The sequence below is a fragment of the Ambystoma mexicanum genome, chromosome 4q (assembly GCF_040938575.1).
Source record: "Ambystoma mexicanum isolate Mex_15411 chromosome 4q, UKY_AmexF1_1, whole genome shotgun sequence".
Taxonomy (NCBI): Eukaryota; Metazoa; Chordata; class Amphibia; order Caudata; family Ambystomatidae; genus Ambystoma; species Ambystoma mexicanum.
In genome coordinates, this window is record NC_090928.1 from 1,186,438,210 (window position 1) to 1,186,457,904 (window position 19,695).

Consider the following 19,695-nt stretch of genomic DNA (forward strand, 5'->3'; position numbering starts at 1 on the left):
AAGTGGGCCTTCTTGGAAAGGTCCGCGATGTGAGAAGAGAAGGGGGGAGAGGAGATAACGCCAAGGTTTTTAACCTCACAAGAGTGTGAGGGGAGAGGACCCATAGAGGGCAGCCAGAGAGTAGGAGGGAGCTGGGGTCCCAATGAGAAGGATCTCCATCATGCTGGCATTAAGCCAGAGATCATTACCAGCACACCATGCCTGAATAGAAGTCTGACAGTCAGGAATGAGAAAGGAAAAAGAGGAGGCAGTAGAGGGAAGCTTGAAGGAGAGCTCCGTGTCGTTAGCATTACACCGGAAGTGTAATGGAGAGAACAGGAGAACAGGAGAACAAGGAGAACAGGTGAACATCAAGTCAGCCAGAGGGGCAAGGTAGATGTTGAAGAGCCACAGCGAGGAGATTGTAACGCTCACCTGATTCCCGCAGAGGCGCCGGTCTTGACTGGGTGAATGCCGTATCTTCAAAGGTGATGTGTAACACACGGTTGGCTCTTTGGGCTGGACCTCTGTGCACTGTATGTCTGACTCGAAGAGTAAGATGTCTGCAGATAGAAAATATGGGATTAATGAACTGGGGTTATTGGGTGCCTCTCTCCTCTTCCCTTTCTCTTCTCCTGTAGAACCCCAAAGGTTAACGCCCTCACCTTAGGTAAGTGAACGCCGAGCTCTCCATCTGCCTCGGGGCAGGGTGCCGTAACCAGTTTCTTCACTGGATAACGGTGCAGGCCTCTTGACCTCAGAGGACTGCTGTCCGTCGTTAACTGCACGAACGGTAAGTTCTGGGCACTTCAAATGTCTTAAAAGTCTTTTGTAATGATATCTCTTGTTTTGCAGGGTTCCGGCGATGGCGGATGGCGGGCTGATGAGAGTTGAGGATCGAACCCGCGTGAGGAATAGAAGCGCCTGGAAGCACGTAAGTAAGCGCTTGTAGCCTGCTTCACGATGCGCACTAACTGTCTCTTTTATCTTGCAGGTACAAGTTCGGAGCTTTAGAGAAGCTGAAGGGTGCTGGAATACCCACTGGATTCGGCGTGGGAAGGTGTAATGGCACGTGAGTAATAAAGTTGCCCAATGTCTTTAAACGCACCTTCTTTTGTCTTTCAGATGCGGGATGCAGCGCCGAAGGCCTCCGGAGCGTGCGAAGAGCTGGTAAGCTTTTGTCTTTCAGATGCCGGAATGCAGTGCGAAGACCTCCGGAGCATGCGAAGAGTAGGTAAGCCTTTGTCTTTCAGATGCCGGAATGCAGCGCGAGGCGTTGGTGACAGCCGATGGACCAGGTAAGAGATGCGCTGCCACTGAAGACCGTAGTGCTAACCTGTTCTTTCTTTGTCTTTACAGGTGCTGCTGAAGACTGGATTCCAGGATGGTAAGCCTTTGTTCCCTTAGGCCCAGGATCATAAGCAGAAGACACGATGAGCGTTCTGCTGCAGAGAATGCAGAATAACGCAAAGTAAGATTCATCCATCGGGTGTGGTTTAAATAGCCTCCTGTAGTGCTTAGGTGTCTCCTTCCACAGCCACGCCTAAGAAAAGAGTTCCTGCTTTCCAGAAGAGTTCCAGTGTTCTGAACCTAGGGAGTGGCTCCTGCCCCACCCAACAGGAAAAGTAGTCCCAAACAGAAGAGGATCAGGGGTTCAACTGGCAGGTAAGTAAGCAGCATGATCTGCTGCAGGTAAGTCCACCCAAGCATTATGAGCCCGGCGCTTCCAGCGCTGGGACTGGGCATCTTTATGAGCCTGGTGCCACTGGCGCCAGGACAGGGTCCAAAAGGTCCCAATTGGGACTGGCTGACACTCGGAACCGGGGTTATGGGTCTGCTTCCAAGGGAGTCGGGCAAGTCCTGATCTTTTGGAAGCAGAGAACATGACAGCACCCCCCCTCAAGGCCCCTCCCAAACCAAGCTTCTCCGGGGGTTTGGGCTTGTTAGGAAATGTTCGATGAAATCTTTTGATTAAACGAGGCGCGTGGACATATTCTGCAGGTTCCCAGGATCTTTCTTGGGGACCGTAGCCTTTCCAGTCAATCAGGTAAAATAGTTTAGATTTGGAGATCTTGGCATTCAGGATGCTTTTGACTTCAAACTCGAGTTCTCCATCAACTAGAATAGGTTTTGGAGATGTAGTTAGTCGGGTTTGAGGTTGCACGGGTTTTAATAGAGAGACGTGGAAGACCGGATGTATCTTCATGTGAGGGGGCAAGTCCAACTTGACCGCTACTGGATTTACTATGGTAGGGATGGAATAGGGACCAAGGTATCTTGGGTTGAATGTGCGTGGTCCTTTTAGAGGTAGATATTTGGTGGATAACCAGACTTGATCTCCTACTTGATATTGGGGGGCTTCCTTCCGATGTTGGTCTGCTCCTTTCTTGTATTGTTCTTTAGCCCTTTGAAGGTGAGAAACGGCTTCCTTAAAGGCTTGGGTGATTGTAGAATGCAGGTGGTCTACTGCTGGTGTTCCAAGATCTTGGAGTGGATCCAACTCCGAGGTTCGAGGGTGACTACCGTATAAAAGAAAAAACGGGGTCTTCCCAGTTCCCGAATGGACAGAGTTATTGTAGGCATATTCGGCTATCCAAAGGATATCTTTCCAAGTTTTTTTTCAGTTTGTTGTAGCATGCAGCGCAAATACTGTTCCAGAGTTTGATTGGTCCTCTCGGTTTGTCCGTCGGTTTGAGGGTGGTGGCTGGTCGAAAGTCTCACATCAATTTGAGCCGACCGACAGCAACTTCGCCAAAAATGAGAAATAAATTGACTACCTCGATCCGAAATTAGAACTGAAGGAAAACCGTGCAGTCGGACGATGTTTTCGAGAAATTCTCGGGCCAGAGTTGCTGCTGTTGGTAAGCCTTTGAGTGGAATGAAATGCGCCATCTTGGAGAATAGGTCCACGATTACTAGGATCGTATTGTATCCGGAGCATGGAGGTAGATCGGTGATGAAGTCCATAGAAAGCGTATGCCAAGGGCGAGGCGGGATGTCAATAGGGCGTAAGAGGCCGGCTGGTTTTTCCTTTTGACTCTTGTTTTGGGTGCATACTCCACAGGACATTATAAAGTCTCTGATATCTTTTTTCCAAGACGGCCACCAGAAGTAGCGCTTGATCTTTTCCGAGGTCTTGGTCATACCGGGATGTCCTTCCATTAAAGAATCGTGATAACAAGAGATTACCTTTTTCTGTAAATCTGTGCTGGGCAGGTATAACCGTTCTTGGAAATATAATAGGTTGTTCTTCACCGTAAAGTCCTTTCCCTGCAGATGCCAATTCTGTATGTCTGCTGGAGTTACCAGTAGCCTGGCTTTATCCTTAACTTCCTCTATGGATTGTGTGGCGATTACACCTAGAATTCTTTGTTCGGGAATGATAGGTACAGGTTTAGGATTGATCAAATGTTCTTCCACTCCCATCCGAGAAAGGGCATCAGCTTTACCGTTTTTTGTACCAGGTCGATAGGTAATTATGAAGTCAAACTCGGCAAAGAATAGTGCCCAACGGAGTTGCCTAGAGGATTGAGCTTTTGCGGTTTTCAAATATTGCAGGTTTCGGTGATCTGTAATCACAGTAACGGTGTGTCGGGCCCCCAGAAGATAATGCCGCCAAGCCTTAAAGGCGGACTTGATAGCTAGAAGTTCCTTATCAGTAATAGTGTAATTGATTTCAGGAGGCGAGAATTTGCGGGACCAAAATGCCAAGGGATGCAACTGATTGGTTACTGGGTCCTTTTGTGATAGAACTGCCCCCATGGCAAGGCTTGAAGCATCATTTTCAACGATGTAGGGGAGTTCTGGGCGAGGATGTTTTAAGATCGGTGCAGAGATAAATCTAGTCTTCAAATTCTGGAAAGCTTGTTCCGCCTCGGTAGACCATTCAAAACGTTTGTTTTCCTTTAACAAGGCGGTGATGGGCTGGACTATTCGAGAGAATTCGGGGATAAACCTGCGGTAAAAGTTAGCGAAGCCTAACATGCTTTGAACACCTTTTACGGAGGATGGCGATGGCCATTTGAGAATTGCATCGACCTTCTTTGAATCCATACGCACTCCGCTAGGTGATAATATGAATCCCAAGAATTCAACTTCAGTCACGTTGAAAACACATTTTTCCAACTTAGCGAAAAGTTTGTGTTGACGCAATCTCTCGAGGACCATTTTCACGTGTTTCCGATGTTCAGTTTCCGATGAAGAATAAACGAGGATGTCGTCAATGTAAACAACAACACACACATCTATGAGCTCTCTGAGGACATCGTTCATAAAATATTGAAAGGCGGCCGGGGCATTGCAAAGTCCGAAGGGCATGACCTGATATTCAAATAGCCCATACTTGGTGCGGAAGGCTGTCTTCCATTCATCGCCCTCTTTTACTCGTACCAAGTGGTAGGCTCCTCTAAGATCCAGCTTTGTATAGATGCATGCTTTTCTGACTTGGTCCAGGAGTTCAGGGATCAAAGGTAACGGATATCTATTCTTAACGGTGATCTGGTTCAGGGCGCGATAATCTATACAAGTTCTAAGGTCCCCTTCTTTTTTTGGAACGAAGAACAAAGCTGAGGAAGAAGGGGACTTGGAAGGACGAATAAACCCATTCGCTAGGTATTGATCCAGGTATTGTCGGAGGTGAAGATTCTCAGGCTCGGTGAGGGCATAAATTCTACTACAAGGAGGAGTAGATCCAGGTATCAGGTCTATCTGGCAGTCATAAGACCTATGAGGAGGTAGAGAGTTAGCCTGATCCTTCCGGAAAACATCTTGGAATTCTAGGTATTCAGGAGGTAACTGAGGAGCCTCCGAGGAAATTGCTGCCAGTGCAACACCAGGTCGAGGGTGACAAGTTGAGACAGATTCTGGAAACTGAACCGTTCTTGCTCGCCAATCGATCTGAGGATTGTGCTTCTCTAACCAAGGAATTCCTAGAATAATCTGGAACTGGGGGGGCTTTATCACATCGAACACGATCTTCTCATGGTGTCCATCTTGACTTACTAGCGTCACTTCTTGGGTGGTATGCGTTACTGGTCCGGAGGCTATCTCTGTACCATCCACCGTAGTAATGACGTCCTTTACAGCCTTTGGACAAAGAGTCAGATTCATCCTCAAAACCATTTCATGATCCACATAATTGCCGATGGCACCGCTGTCGACGTAAGCTTCAATCGCATGTAATCGATCTGGATGTTCAGGGCTAATGAGGACCATAGGTATCACGAAATGCGAGGTCACGGAACTGGTTTTAACGCTCGGCAAGAGTACCTCTATTCTTGTCGGGCGAGGTCGTTTCCCTGCTCAGAGTTTGTGACCCTGGTAACTGCAGCTCCTACTGCCTTCTTGGCTGGTTTCACCGGACAGTCTCGAAGAAAGTGCCCCGAGTTTCCGCAATAGAGGCATAATTGCAGCTGTTTTCTCCTTTCCCGCTCCTTTTGTGTTAGTGGTCCTTTCAGGCCCCCTATTTGCATGTGTTCCCCGGAGTCTACTCCTTTGGTAGGAGTTGGTGGTTTGGAAAATACTCGAGCATCAAACTTGGAACGATCGGCCTTCCTGTTCTGCAGTCTGTGGTCAATTTGAACGACTAAGTCAATATAGTCCGAACAGTCTTGCGGGGGATTCACTACTTGGGCTAACACATCTTTGAGCTCTCCATGTAGACCTCTATAAAACAGCGTAATCCTTTTGTCCTCAGGCCATCGAGTTTCCACTATCAGTCTGTTGAAAGACGCAATATAAGCCAAAAGGTCTTGATTACCCTGTCGCAATGAAAGGAGCTCATTGTCCAAGGCCTGCCCCTGTGAATGTCTTGCAAACAGTTTTTCCATACTGAGCTGAAAAGCTCGAAAATCATGGAGAACCGGATCATCTTGATTAACTAGAGGGATCGGCCAGTCTGCCGCATTGCCACTAAGGTACGAAAGCACGAAAGCTACCTTAGCTTGATCAGTTGGAAAGGCTGCTGGCCGGCATAAGAAGTGCAACCGGCACTGATTGATAAATACTGCAAACCTCTTTGGGTCACCAGAAAATCGTTCGGGCGGAGCCAGAGGTACATTCCCAGGTAGGTTGATCTGCACTGGGTTCATAGAGGATGTTGAAGGAAGATTTGCCCCTGATGCGGGTAATGGAGTTTGTCCGGCTTGTGACTGTAGCAATTGTCTAGCGAGATCGTCTGTTCGCTCCTTGGAAATAATCAGTTCCCTTCTTAGAGCATTCGTTTCCTGACGGGCTGCAGCCACTTCTGCTCTTAGTTCCCCAAGTAACTGGGCTAGCTGGTCGGTATCCGAGGTTTCCATAGCGCCTGGGTGGGAGTTTTGCGATAGGCTTTGCGTTCTGTAACGATCACCTGATTCCCGCAGAGGCGCCGGTCTTGACTGGGTGAATGCCGTATCTTCAAAGGTGATGTGTAACACACGGTTGGCTCTTTGGGCTGGACCTCTGTGCACTGTATGTCTGACTCGAAGAGTAAGATGTCTGCAGATAGAAAATATGGGATTAATGAACTGGGGTTATTGGGTGCCTCTCTCCTCTTCCCTTTCTCTTCTCCTGTAGAACCCCAAAGGTTAACACCCTCACCTTAGGTAAGTGAACGCCAAGCTCTCCATCTGCCTCGGGGCAGGGTGCCGTAACCAGTTTCTTCACTGGATAAGGGTGCAGGCCTCTTGACCTCAGAGGACTGCTGTCCGTCGTTAACTGCACGAACGGTAAGTTCTGGGCACTTCAAATGTCTTAAATGTCTTTTGTAATGATATCTCTTGTTTTGCAGGGTTCCGGCGATGGCGGATGGCGGGCTGATGAGAGTTGAGGATCGAACCCGCGTGAGGAATAGAAGCGCCTGGAAGCACGTAAGTAAGCGCTTGTAGCCTGCTTCACGATGCGCACTAACTGTCCCTTTTATCTTGCAGGTACAAGTTCGGAGCTTTAGAGAAGCTGAAGGGTGCTGGAATACCCACTGGATTCGGCGTGGGAAGGAGTAATGGCACGTGAGTAATAAAGTTGCCCAATGTCTTTAAACGCACCTTCTTTTGTCTTTCAGATGCGGGATGCAGCGCCGAAGGCCTCCGGAGCGTGCGAAGAGCTGGTAAGCTTTTGTCTTTCAGATGCCGGAATGCAGTGCGAAGACCTCCGGAGCATGCGAAGAGTAGGTAAGCCTTTGTCTTTCAGATGCCGGAATGCAGCGCGAGGCGTTGGTGACAGCCGATGGACCAGGTAAGAGATGCGCTGCCACTGAAGACCGTAGTGCTAACCTGTTCTTTCTTTGTCTTTACAGGTGCTGCTGAAGACTGGATTCCAGGATGGTAAGCCTTTGTTCCCTTAGGCCCAGGATCAGAAGCAGAAGACACGATGAGCGTTCTGCTGCAGAGAATGCAGAATAACGCAAAGCAAGATTCATCCATCGGGTGTGGTTTAAATAGCCTCCTGTAGTGCTTAGGTGTCTCCTTCCACAGCCACGCCTAAGAAAAGAGTTCCTGCTTTCCAGAAGAGTTCCAGTGTTCTGAACCTAGGGAGTGGCTCCTGCCCCACCCAACAGGAAAAGTAGTCCCAAACAGAAGAGGATCAGGGGTTCAACTGGCAGGTAAGTAAGCAGCATGGTCTGCTGCAGGTAAGTCCACCCAAGCATTATGAGCCCGGCGCTTCCAGCGCTGGGACTGGGCATCTTTATGAGCCTGGTGCCACTGGCGCCAGGACAGGGTCCAAAAAGTCCCAATTGGGACTGGCTGGCACTCGGAACCGGGGTTATGGGTCTGCTTCCAAGGGAATCGGGCAAGTCCTGATCTTTTGGAAGCAGAGATCATGACAGAGATAGAGCCCTCGGGACATCGCAGGTGGAGAGTGTGGTGGAGGAGAGAAAAGGGCCCAGTTCAACCTGCGAATGATGGTCAGAGAGGAAGGAGGTCAACCACTGTAGGGACAGGTCTGTGATGCCAAGGGTGTCATGATTGACCGTATCAAAGGCAGAGGAAAGATCAAGAAGGATGAGAACGGAAGGAGAGTTAGAATCGAGATTTGAGAGCAACACTTCACGGGTGTTCAAGAGAGCAGTTTCTGTGCCAGACTGGTGGTCGTGGAGACAACCAACAGATTTAGTGTGGTTGATCAGTTGGGAGATGACCAGCTTCTCCAAGAGTTTACCAAGGAAGGGGGTAATGGAGATAGGGCGGTAGTTAGCAAGGCAGAAAGGGTCGACAGAAGGCTTTTTGAGGAGAGGGTGCACAAGGGAGTGCTTGAGGGATAGAGTGAAGGTGCCAGAGGCAAAGGAGTGATTGCAGAAATCAGCCAGGGCTGGAGCAAGGGGAGCAATGTTTTCCTTGATAGTTCCCGGAGGAGCAGGAGAGCACCTGTTTGGAGGAAATCTTCATGGAGAGGACTTGTTTAGAGACCTCTTCTGGTGCTATGGGCGAGAAGGAGGAGAGTAGGAGAAAGGGGCCCAGGTAGGCCGGAGAGTGGATGAGGGAGGATGGAAGGGAGTAGAGGAGAGTGAGGACATAATGTCCTGATTTTTGGTTGTGAAGTGGAAAGCCAGTGCAGAGGGCCAAGGATGGCAGAGGAGAAGTGGAGACTGCAGTGGGATTGGTGAGTTCCTTGCAGATTTGTATCAGTTCAGCTGTGTTGTTAGTAGTCCCAGAGATGCAGGTATGGGTCCTCTTCTTCAAGCGGATGGAGAGTCTGTATTGCCTTTGGAGCAGGTGGCAGGCCAGTCTGTTGGTGGATGTGCTTGAAGCCTGCCACTTCAGTTCAGCAACTCTGCACCTGTGTTTCAGAGAGGCTAGATCAGAGTAATACCATGTGTTGCACATGGAGGCAGGCATCATGCAGAGCCCCATGACAGGGGCCAGAATGTCCAGGATGTTGGAGATAGACAGGTGAAGTTTAGCAAGGGCTATGCCGGTGTGAGAGACAGTGGCTAGAGTGGGAGGGGAAATAAAAGTGGCAGAAAAATCAGCAACTGAAACTCACTTCATCGGTCGAATGGTGGAGAAGGAGATTGGCAGTGCGGGCAGAGGCTTAGCTGGGGCACCAAAGAGATCCAGCTGAGAGGACAGGAGAGCATGGTCAGACCAGAGGAGAGGTGTGGCAAGAGGGTTTGTGAAAGGAATGTCAGCTGAGATGAGGGCATCCAAGGTGTGTCCGGTTGAGTGCATCAGATCAGAGGGAAGAACGGTGAGGGAAAGAAAGTCACAGAGGCTGGGGAAGAGTCCAGTGGGCGCATTAGGAGAGTCATGGTGAATATTGAAGTCTCAGAGGAAGAGAAACCTGGAGGTAGAGGCCAGGAGAGAAGAGGTGAGGTCAGCCCGCTCCGGACGAAAGAGGGAGACCAGACCAGGGGTACCGTAGATGGTAGAAAGAGTCTGCGAGAGGATAGGATAGACACCAAGGCTACAGACGAGGCATTCTAAGGAAGAGTAGGACTGAGTGGGTATGATAGTAGCAGGGACCCATTCAGGGACGATCAGGGCCACTCCGCCTCTAAACCAGTGAGGGCTGGGCTTAGAGAGGATGTTGTATCCTTCAGGGAGAAGTGTGTCAAAAACAGTGACAGAGCTGGCAGAGAACCACATTTCAGTGAGCATGAGGGCATCAGGGTCAAAGTCTTCAAGGAAGTGACAGATGTCAGAGAAGTGTTTAACGGCAGAGCGAGAGTTGAGGGTAGTTAAGTGAAGCTGGTTGCCAACTTTGAAGGTTTTCCGAGGAAGTGTACATGGATGTGGTATACCGTTGGTGGTGACTAAGGGACCAGTGGGGTTGTCAGAGGGAGTAGCAGGAGAAGGGAAGAAGTTGATGAGAGACATATGACACCTATCAAGAAGGAGGGGGTTGGGCTGACAGCCCTGGGCCATGACAGTGCCATTGTGGTAGACATTAATGATGCACCTAGAGGATGGGAAGTGTGCCAAGAGTATTTCTCATCTGGTTCCACCATTAATGGGCGAAGAAGAGAAAAGGGAGAGGACTGAGACCATATGGGGAGTCCATAGGTCGGAGAGGGAGCGACAAAGAGGATGTCAGTGACAGTCTGTCTGGAAGAAGCATTGACGTAGGTGTCAGCTTTGGGCAGGCCTGGTTTGGAGACCAGGAGACCTTTCTTAAACTTTTTCCTTCCAGGTTTAGAAAGAGAGGTAAGATAGGTCATAGAGTTGCAGTTAGAGTAAAAAGGGGAGATGGAGAGCACCATGGAGCGAGAGGGCAGAGATATGGAAGGGGGAGAGTGATAGAGAAACAGCAGAATGCAAGAAGAACTCACAAGGCTGCCAGACATCAAGACAGGCACAGATGAATCAGGTGCACAACATCCCACAGGTTGCCGAAAATGGGGTACTGCAATGCTCTAGCAGCAGAGGAGGAAGAAAGACGAGCTCAGAAGCACTACAATCTCTGTTCTCTGAGATGTTATGTGCTTCTCACAGGCAGGGGTTCCAGCAACAGTCTCTGATGGTATCTCTGCTGTTACTCTGTCATGCTCTGAGACTGGAAGGACATTTCATTGCTGTTGTGGTCATATCTATGCTTTTCTGGGTTGTTGGTCGCTATTGGGATATGTCCTCTCATAGTGGTAGAGAGGTGCAGCCCAGAAATGTGCTATGATGGGGTTGTCACCCAGTGTACAGTTCCCAGGCTGAGCGCAGCCTGGATGAGCATCTTTCCTACTCAGCGTTTCCGTTATTGCTGCAGGCGTTAAGGCTCACTCTCTCCCATTCTGCCAACAGATGCTCCGTCTGCAATATGTAGGTGCACTCAATCTAGAGTCTCCCCCGGTGGTGTGTACAGAAGGGCCTGTATCAGCACTCACTCCCAGGTTGTGTAGTGGGCCTCCCAGCATCAGCCATTGCACCCCCTCACTGTGCAATGCTCTCCAACACCATATTCTACTCATTTATGGGGCCAGGTACTCCTCAGGATCAGCCATAGACTCTGAACCCGCAGGGGCCAGCAGATTATGATGCTGCCATCTTTCTCTGGTCACCGTACGTAATGCCTTTATAAACAAGATATGTATTCTTCAACTGTAAATACAATTAAAGTTTGAGCCAAAAACAATACAACACTCAAAGATAGTGAGGCTGTTATGGACTCTGGTATAAAAACTGCTGTCGTCCCACTTCCCATTGGAAGTACCCAACTTTAATAAACCTCTCCTTCTTCAACAATCTTCCCACACTCTCCACTAACTGTCCTGGACATTTTCTACCCTCTTACACTTGTGAATCTCATTCATATCCGTTGAGCCCCTCGTCCCCTATCATCCATCTCTCTTTCATCTTCAGCTTCTCCTCTTGTGCCATGTTCCTTACTCCTATTTGAGATATGATGCGGCACTCCCTCTCTTGATAGATTGTGGTTCACACAATTTACATTATTGGATATGACCGTCAATTATCTCTTTTTTGGGAACTGTGGGTCTGGGGAGGAACACAAGAGGCACAATATTTCATGCTTAAGTGTACAAAACTGTAAGTAACCATACCAACGTGTACTCATAAGATCAATCCGTGAGGAACATTGTTAGAAAGAGGTATTGTAATCCAACAACAGTATTTAACTAAGTCATAGCCATACATTGAATATTTATGTAGAAAAATGCACCTGTTTTGAAAGTCCTGCAATTCTTCATTGATCTTTTCGATGTCTACTTCAGTCCAAAGTATCTCATAATATCCATTGATGTTGGTCATTACAGCATCATATAGGCCATACAGTTTCTGAAGAAGGCCGAGCTCTTTCCTAAATGGCAGAGACAAAAAGTCTAAGTAAAATCTACATATTACACTTATAAATGAATATTATGTATCAAAGCGTAAGGATATCACAGCTAAACATGTGCATGATCAAGAGTGAGTCAGTGTAAAAGAAAACTTATCTTCATTAACATTTTTGTTTCTGTACGACTTTGGTCACTATCAAGGCCTTGTTGACTTGTATTTTGCATCATTGGTTGTTACTGGGCATTTTAACTTGTATTTCTGATAACTACCAGCATTTCAATTGGTTCTCTGGCCCTTTCCTGCCCTCTGAAATATCACAAAGGCCATCTTTACACTCTGTGCTTCCTCTGACTTTTCCACTAATCTCCCCACCCTACTACACTCCCACTCAACCCACCCCTTCATGCTCCTAGCTAACAATTCCCTTCCTCATTGTTCTGTCCATAGCCCTCTCACAAGGTGTCCTCAAACCCCCTGTCCAGCCCTGCATCCCCCCACACATCTTGCTCCCCATTATGATTCTTCGCACTTCAATATTTAAGCACACAGGTCAGCCTCTCTAACACACACTACCCATTCCATCCACATATATCCTGCTCTTTTTCCCTCAATCACTTCCAAACACACCCCTTCACCTCTGCAATGCCCATCAACCTCAACCTGAGTCTCTAGAATGTCCAATCTTTCTGCAATAAAACTTCCTTCATCACAGACAACTTTGACTCACATCACTGTAAACTCTCTGCAATGGCTGTTACTGAAACATGGATCCCCCACCATGACGGTGCAACTCCTGCTGCACCCCATGCTGACTTTGCCACCTTTTCTTACTTCCTTTGACTCTTTAAAAAAGGTGTTGGTGTTTGGCTCAAGATCAACAAGAACACACCATGAGCCTTCTTTCCTCCCTTTGACTTCCCTCTGTCTTGATTTTGAACACGTCTCTGTCCAACTTCTTCCCTCACTCCTCTCGTTATTTCACTATTATGCCCATTTTGCGACCCAATCTCTTCTCTTTTCATACGTAGACCAATTACTTGGGTCTGTCCCAGAGGATAGCCCATTTGTCATTCATTACGGGTGTTCTAACCCTCCCCATCATCACAAAGTTCCTTCAAATTCAACATCACTACACTCTGTGAGGAACCTGAGGGTGTCCTCACTTCCTTCTCCAAGATATTCTCTGCTCAGTTGGCATGGGAAGGGCCATTACTTTCGGATCCCGACCCAGGGGCTGGATATGCGGTACAACGTCCTTTCATCACAGGACTTTTTTTTCGAGGGATTTTGTACCGTGAAATTTTTAATGAAAAAAAAACATCATATTTTCTGGGGGGGGTGGGTTTTGAAAATTTTATATATGTGTTGCGTGTGTTTGGGAATAGGTCAAACATTAAAGGGTATGGGGGCTTGTAAAATAATTGTACAAAAATGTGATGGGTTTTTGCGTTTAAACAATTTGCGGTAAAAAACTCTAGATGAGATGGGAGATGTCCTTGGGTGAGATGCGGTATCCCCCATTTCCATTTCATGATAAACCTTCAGTCCCAGCAGCATTTATGGGATATTGTCATCCTTTTCCCTTTTCTTCCTGTCAAGGTTTACCTGGAAAATGCCATTAACGTATTGACACTAGGAAGAGGTTGAGTAGGGGGATGTTTCCTTATTCAGGACAGGTAAAAACATATCCAACCTCTAAAAGTGTTTCCCAGAAACATCAAGCCAAAATACTAAAAGAACAACCAAGAATTGTGCCTAGTTCCCCCAGTCACACCTCTTTAGTACTGGGAGAAGTAAGAGGCGAGTAGCAGATGTACACACATTTATTTATTTATTTATTCAGATCTTTGACGCGCGCATCACCCCAGAGGGCATAGTGGCACTGTTACAGGTTAACATAAAGCTGGTTACAGAGAAAGCATAGTGGATGCAAAGGCATATATAATGCAGGGATTAAAAGGTTACTTATATTGGCATTACAAACTTAATCATTGCAGTACAATTTCAGTATTCATGGGTTATGTGAATAGTGAGGTTTAAAGGATTTTCGAAAGGAGTATAGTGAAGGTTCTTCTCTAAGAGAGTTGGGCAGGGCTTTCCAAAGCTTAGGTGCTATGTGGGTGAAGCCAATGCCGCCGGCTTTGGCTCTTCTTATAATGGGTATTTGTAGCTGGTTAGCATGGTGGCTTTTGGGGCGGGGGGAGGATTTCTTAGTTATGGTTTCAGATAAGTCGGATGGTGCATTGCGATTGATGCATTTATGAGTGATGGTGAGTATTTTGAAATTGATTCTTTCTTTGACTGGGAGCCAATGTGCATTTCTTCTGGCCTGAGAAATATGGTCAAATTTGGAGATGTGGAGTGCGGCACGGAGAGCGTTGTTTTGCACTACTTGGAGCCTGTTTAGGTTTTTGGTAGACGTGCCAGCTAAGAGGACGTTACAGTAGTTGAGTCTGGCTCCTACTGTGGCTCTGGCAATAGAGAGGCAGTTGGGAGATGTAAGGTAGGGTTTTATTGCATATATGTGTTTGGTGGTGAGCGCGGATGCGGATGAGATGGTGTTGACTTGTCTTGTCATAGAGAGTGTGGAGTCTAAGTAAACTCCTAGGGTCTTTACGGATGTAAAACACATAATCCAGTTACACCACCCTGGTACTGTGACGAGGAAGAGGCCTGGATCTATTGCAAGGGTCAGGCATGCTCAGAGAACCTAAGTAATTGTGGTCAGGCAATTCAACTGAAGGGCTTGCACATGCAACTTGTTAATAGGTCATAGGTGCATAAAAGGTGGACCCTCCAGCAAGGAAGGGGAAACTAGCAGGAAAGAAGCTGTGCTGGGAGAGACGGGCCTGCGAGGAGAGAATTCCTACCCAGAAAAGGGCTGCCAAGGAGAGTCCTGCCTGGAGGTCAGAATGCTGACGATTTTCAGAGGAGAGACCATGATGCCTAGGCCCGAGCGGGCCGTGAGAGGGCCGAAGGTGCCTGAGTCTCCTCTGCCGGGTGCCCACAGCCAGAGATGTGGGGAACGGAAGACTCCTAATTGCTGCAGGCCACCGGTAGCATCTGTGAGTGAGGAGGGGAACTACCAGCAAACCACTGCGAGATTCGCATAAGGTAAGTGCTGCTCAAAGAGCTCCAGGAAAGTGTGAGCGGTGCCATGCAAGGTCAGGAGAACCAAGAGAGAAGGTGCTCGTAGGAGCCGCTGAGGACCGGTGAGTGCACTGAAGGGAACACTCTTACCGGTGCACTCCTGGTGCTACAGCTGGAGCATATGGTAATGTCAGAGGAACTGAAATAAGAGTGCAAGTAATGGTGAACCCAAAGTGAGGGGCTTTTGAACACCATGAGCAAGCGCTGAAATAAAAGAAAAGGAACATGCATAGAAAGCAAGCATTATTGAATGCCGAACTAAAGAAAAGCTTTCATAAGCCTAAGAATGAAATGAAAGAAAGTAAGAAACACACATAATGAACACGTAAAGGCAAAGTATGAATCATTAAGAATAAAGTGAAAAGCAAGTGATAAGCACTTATGAAGATTGTGAAAGCAAGGTGGTGAAAGCAAGGTGGTGGAAGAGAGTGAGCACAATGGAGTGAGTTGTGTAGAAGAACACAATGTGGCAAAGCCAAAAGACTGGCAAGGAGAATCCAGAGTGAATGCAAACAAAAACACAGGTGCAGTGAAAGAGAAACCTTTGTGGGCAAGAAGCCTAGGGTTATTGGTTGAGTGACCTGTAATGAATGGACCATGCGGTCTGACAACTGCGCCTAGACCGAGGATACCCTGTCTGGAAAAGCCAAGCAAAGATAAAGAATCTCATTTTATGAATAAGATTGATGAAATGAAGGAGAAATATAGCAATCTTTATCAAATGAATCTGAAGGATTATGAAGTTGACCTGGAACTGGTATTGAGAATTAAGAAACTTGGACTGATTGTGAGTTTGCAAGCTGGAAGAGTTGAAGTCTTGGGGAAGGAAAGCCTGAGACATTGTGAACTGTGTTGTCACCTTGTGGATCACGCACAGGTGTCATTAGCCAGGACAGCTGCAGGTATCCTGAGTCACCTGCATTGGGAGAGACACAGCCATTAGTCACTGTGTAATGTGTGTGGGTGGCCTTAGATGGCATCAGGGCAATGAACTTCATGTGAATGCATATGGGGCTTCACTGCGTAGCATTGTCTTTTCGATGATAATGCATGTTGTGTCACTCGCTTTAAGCATTCTATTTTCTTATCATGCACCCTATTTTCTTGCAGCGGATGCATGTGTCTGTCGGTGCTATGTCAAGCCAACATGAAGGCTGTCTGGTGGCATTGTATTGCTCTGGTGCCTGATGTGTTTCCTATTGGACCTTCATGGGCTTCTGGGGCCAGAGGGTCTGCATTGCGGGCCGAGTGCACATGGATACTTGGATGTGGTACTGGCAGGGTTGAAGTTGTGTGATGTGATGTGACACTTAGTTTTACATTGATTTGTGATTATGCATGTCGCATTGTGGTACCTGCAATCATCTATCTGTTTGGAGTTGCTACTCTATGTGTACATCTGCTCTTCCATCCGGGTATGTCCGATGTGTGCATGTTCCGTGGGGTGGACTGTAACGTTGGTGTGGGTGGTGGGCAGGCCCAACCTTCACATTCGCCTGTCATAGCATGCTTTGTGGTGTATTGCACATGACCCCCCCGCCCCGCCAATGTGGTCAGGTGCATAACAGCGCATGTGTGCTGGCAATTTACTCACCCACTATCCAGGTCCGTTCTCCTCTGTGCCGCTCCCTGTATCCAGGGAGTGTACTGTTCCTTGGGACCATTGCATCATGGGTAGAACCAGGGTTGCGGGAACAACAGTGAGTGATGTACAGATTGGGACTGCAGATCACCTGCACATTGAAGGAGTGGTAATGCTTACGGTTGCAGTACACTGCTTCATGGGCCTGGGCGGCCACCAAAGCCACATGGTTACAGTCCAAGGCTGCTATTACATTTGGCATTTGGGCAAGAACTGTACTTTCGGGGCATGCACCTGTGCTGGGGTGGCGGGCAGTGAGATGTGGCGTGACACATGACACAGGAGAGCATCCAGCACCTGGGCTTGGACTGCACAGAATGTCGGCTGTGCCATTCAGTGTATCATGGACACGAAGTGCTGGAAGGTGCCTGTTCCTATGAATTGTAAGACAGACACTAACTTCAGCAGTGGGGGCAAAACTGTCTGGATATTGATCCTGCTCACTATGTCGTCCTGGATTGTGTTGAGCAGCTCAGTCAGAGGGCCTGACCCTGGGGATTGGTACACGCCTTGCTTGGACTTGCCTCCTCCTCCTCGCCTGTACACCCTGTGCCCTGGGCTGGTTGTCCTGCCTTTGTAGTTCCAGGCTCAGCATGAGCTGCTGCATGTCCCATCCTGCAATGGCTAGTGGCAGCATTTGGTTATAACTGTGTTTGGGGTGGGCGTCTGCCTTATTTAGGCCTCTGGAGTGGATTAGGAGCACCTGTGACTTCATTTCTGCCACCTGTGGTCATTTACCACCACCTGGAGGCTGGTGCTAATAGCACCATACAGGGACTTGTGAAGCAGAGTGATTAGACTTCATGGTATCAGCGCTGATTCCGCCGGCTGTAATAGCGCCAGCAGTAATCGTCCTGGCTGTGATTGCGGCGGCTGTTTTGGAGTCCGAGGTAGTTGCACCAGCTCATGATCTGGTGATATTTGCAGTGCACATTCTGTTTCCTGCCGCTTTTATGGCTTACCGCCCTACTCATGTTGAGGCCCTAAGTAGCTTACCATGACATTCATGATCAAGTGGGAATACAATATAATATACAATGGGCCTCATTACGACCCAGGCGGAGGACCATGGTGCTATTAGCACCATGGTCCATGCCGTTGTCCGCCATGGCGGAATGGGGAATTACCACCCCATTCCGAGGTTGGCGGGGCGGTAATTCCCCATGCCGCCATGGCCCTTCTCCATTCCCATTTTTGCCCCATAGGGCTCAATGGGAATGGGGAAGGCGCTAAGTACGGTGCCGCAAATTGCGGCACCGTACTTAGCACCAAGGTCCCTTTGCGAGTCCCTACTTTAACGGCTGGTAAAAACAGCCGTTAAGGTCGGGTCCCGCAAAGGGACCTCGTAATTAGGCGCTAATAGGTTAACGGCGCCGCAGCCTTTTACGGCGCTGTTAACCCATTAGCGCCTGGGTCGTAATGAGGCCCTAAGTGTGTTGTTGTTGTGGTCCACTTGCCTAGACTTCTTGAAGAATAACAAAACATTATCAGCATATTAGCAGTAACCCACTTTTAATCCGTGGAGTAATTTATAAAAGGCCTTCAAATATACATCAAATAGCTGTGGGGCAATGCTGTCCCCGATAACCTTGCACTGCATGAGCGAAGACCTTTCCTCCAAACTGGAAAAACTCACACAATTTAGACAATTTGAGAGGAAGTATTTAAACCATTTCACAGCAACATTTGACACACATGCAAAGGAGCAGCATACATGGGGAGAGTTCCCATGGTATGGGTTGTCAAACACTGCTGATCTGTCCAATATATTGAAGAGGAAATCTTGATGTTTATCATTGTGCCACAAGAGATCTTAACGTGTATCTACGTGTATCTACAAAAGTCGTCTCTGTGTGCCACCTATGCGAAAGCTCAAATGCATAGCTCTCAAGAACGTCTGAAGAATTATAGTCACTACCTTTTCCAATAGTTTAATCAACAATGACTTGTTGGCAATAGGTCTGTAGTTCATAGGTAGATTGGGATCCAAGAAGGGATTAAAAAATCCATGAAATCGTTACATTCTAAGGAGCAGTGCCTGTGCCAGCGGGTCATTAGTGAAGGATGTAATAAAAGGGAGTAAGTCTTCATTGCAATATTTTATAAGGGTTGCCAAGAATGAAGTGGCATTTCATTTTTCAATAATAGTTGTAATATTCCTGATGGAGAACCGATGGAAGGTCAAGGCTAGGTCATGTGTAGACAGCTCACCATCAGGTTCAAGATATGAATTTGACATTGGGTTATGAAGGTCATTTATACCTTGACTACTTTGAGAAACTGTTTTCATTCTGTCACCAAGAAATGTATATATAGTATGGAGTCAATCAATAGTGTTTGGCTTAATCAAGATTGTTTATTTTGCAGTATTTTAAGAGTTTGAAAAATGTGTTTATGGAAGTTAGCTACATCTCTGATATATTTTACAAAGAACAGATTCTTTGCCTCAATGACACAGACTTGTATTGTTTGCTAAAATCTTGAAAATATTTTTCCTTTTCAGGTTTTTTGTTATTTGACCAATGTTTTTGCATGTCTCTTATGGCCACTAAAGTGGTATGAAGATTAGGACGCAACCACCGGTGATTTACAGATTTTAGCTTTTGTTTGAGCACCTTTAAAAAAAATCTGTTTATTGTGCTTATCATGACATATGAACAACGACACATTTCCAAACAAATGACCTGCTTGCTAGCTATTCTTCTACCACTCCCCCAGGGTTTTAGCTCAAAATAAGTAGCAATCAAATTTCATAATGGCTTACCACCTGGTGAACACAATTCTAAGTTTCCTTCGTAGGTTATGACATCTTTCTTATGGATTGATCAGACAACTGTCCCTTCCTTTCTCATTGTTCAGTATGATATTGATCATTGTGAGTTGTAGTTTTACACCACCCTGATTACTTTATGCCTCTTAATTAACAAAATAGATTTAAATCCCTTATGTTCTGAGGGGAGAATGACAGTATGGTGTCTCTCACTGGAAAGTCCAACATCCGTTTGCATAGGCCAAGAAAATGTCTGCGTGCTGTTGTAAAGTCAAACCCATTGACTTCACCACATTGGCCTGTGTATGGTATCCCCAGGTCCAGAACAACAGTTCCATGCAGTGAAGGCTTGTCCCTGGGCGTAGACCAATCCCTTTAAAAAAATCAAACCAGCAAAAACTCTATGTCCCACAATTCACCTCATGAACAAAAACAAAACCCAGATTTGA

General features: G+C 47.3%; 1 protein-coding gene across 1 annotated transcript in view; it reads right to left on the reverse strand.

Annotated features, from left to right (window-relative positions):
• Nucleotides 1–19,695, reverse strand: part of DNAH8 (dynein axonemal heavy chain 8) — an 8,835,797-nt gene that overhangs the window by 4,471,233 nt on the left and 4,344,869 nt on the right. Inside the window, exon 34 of the mRNA XM_069608756.1 lies at nt 11,566–11,703. Coding sequence (XP_069464857.1) covers nt 11,566–11,703 — 138 coding nt within the window. The remainder of the gene's footprint in view (nt 1–11,565; nt 11,704–19,695) is intronic.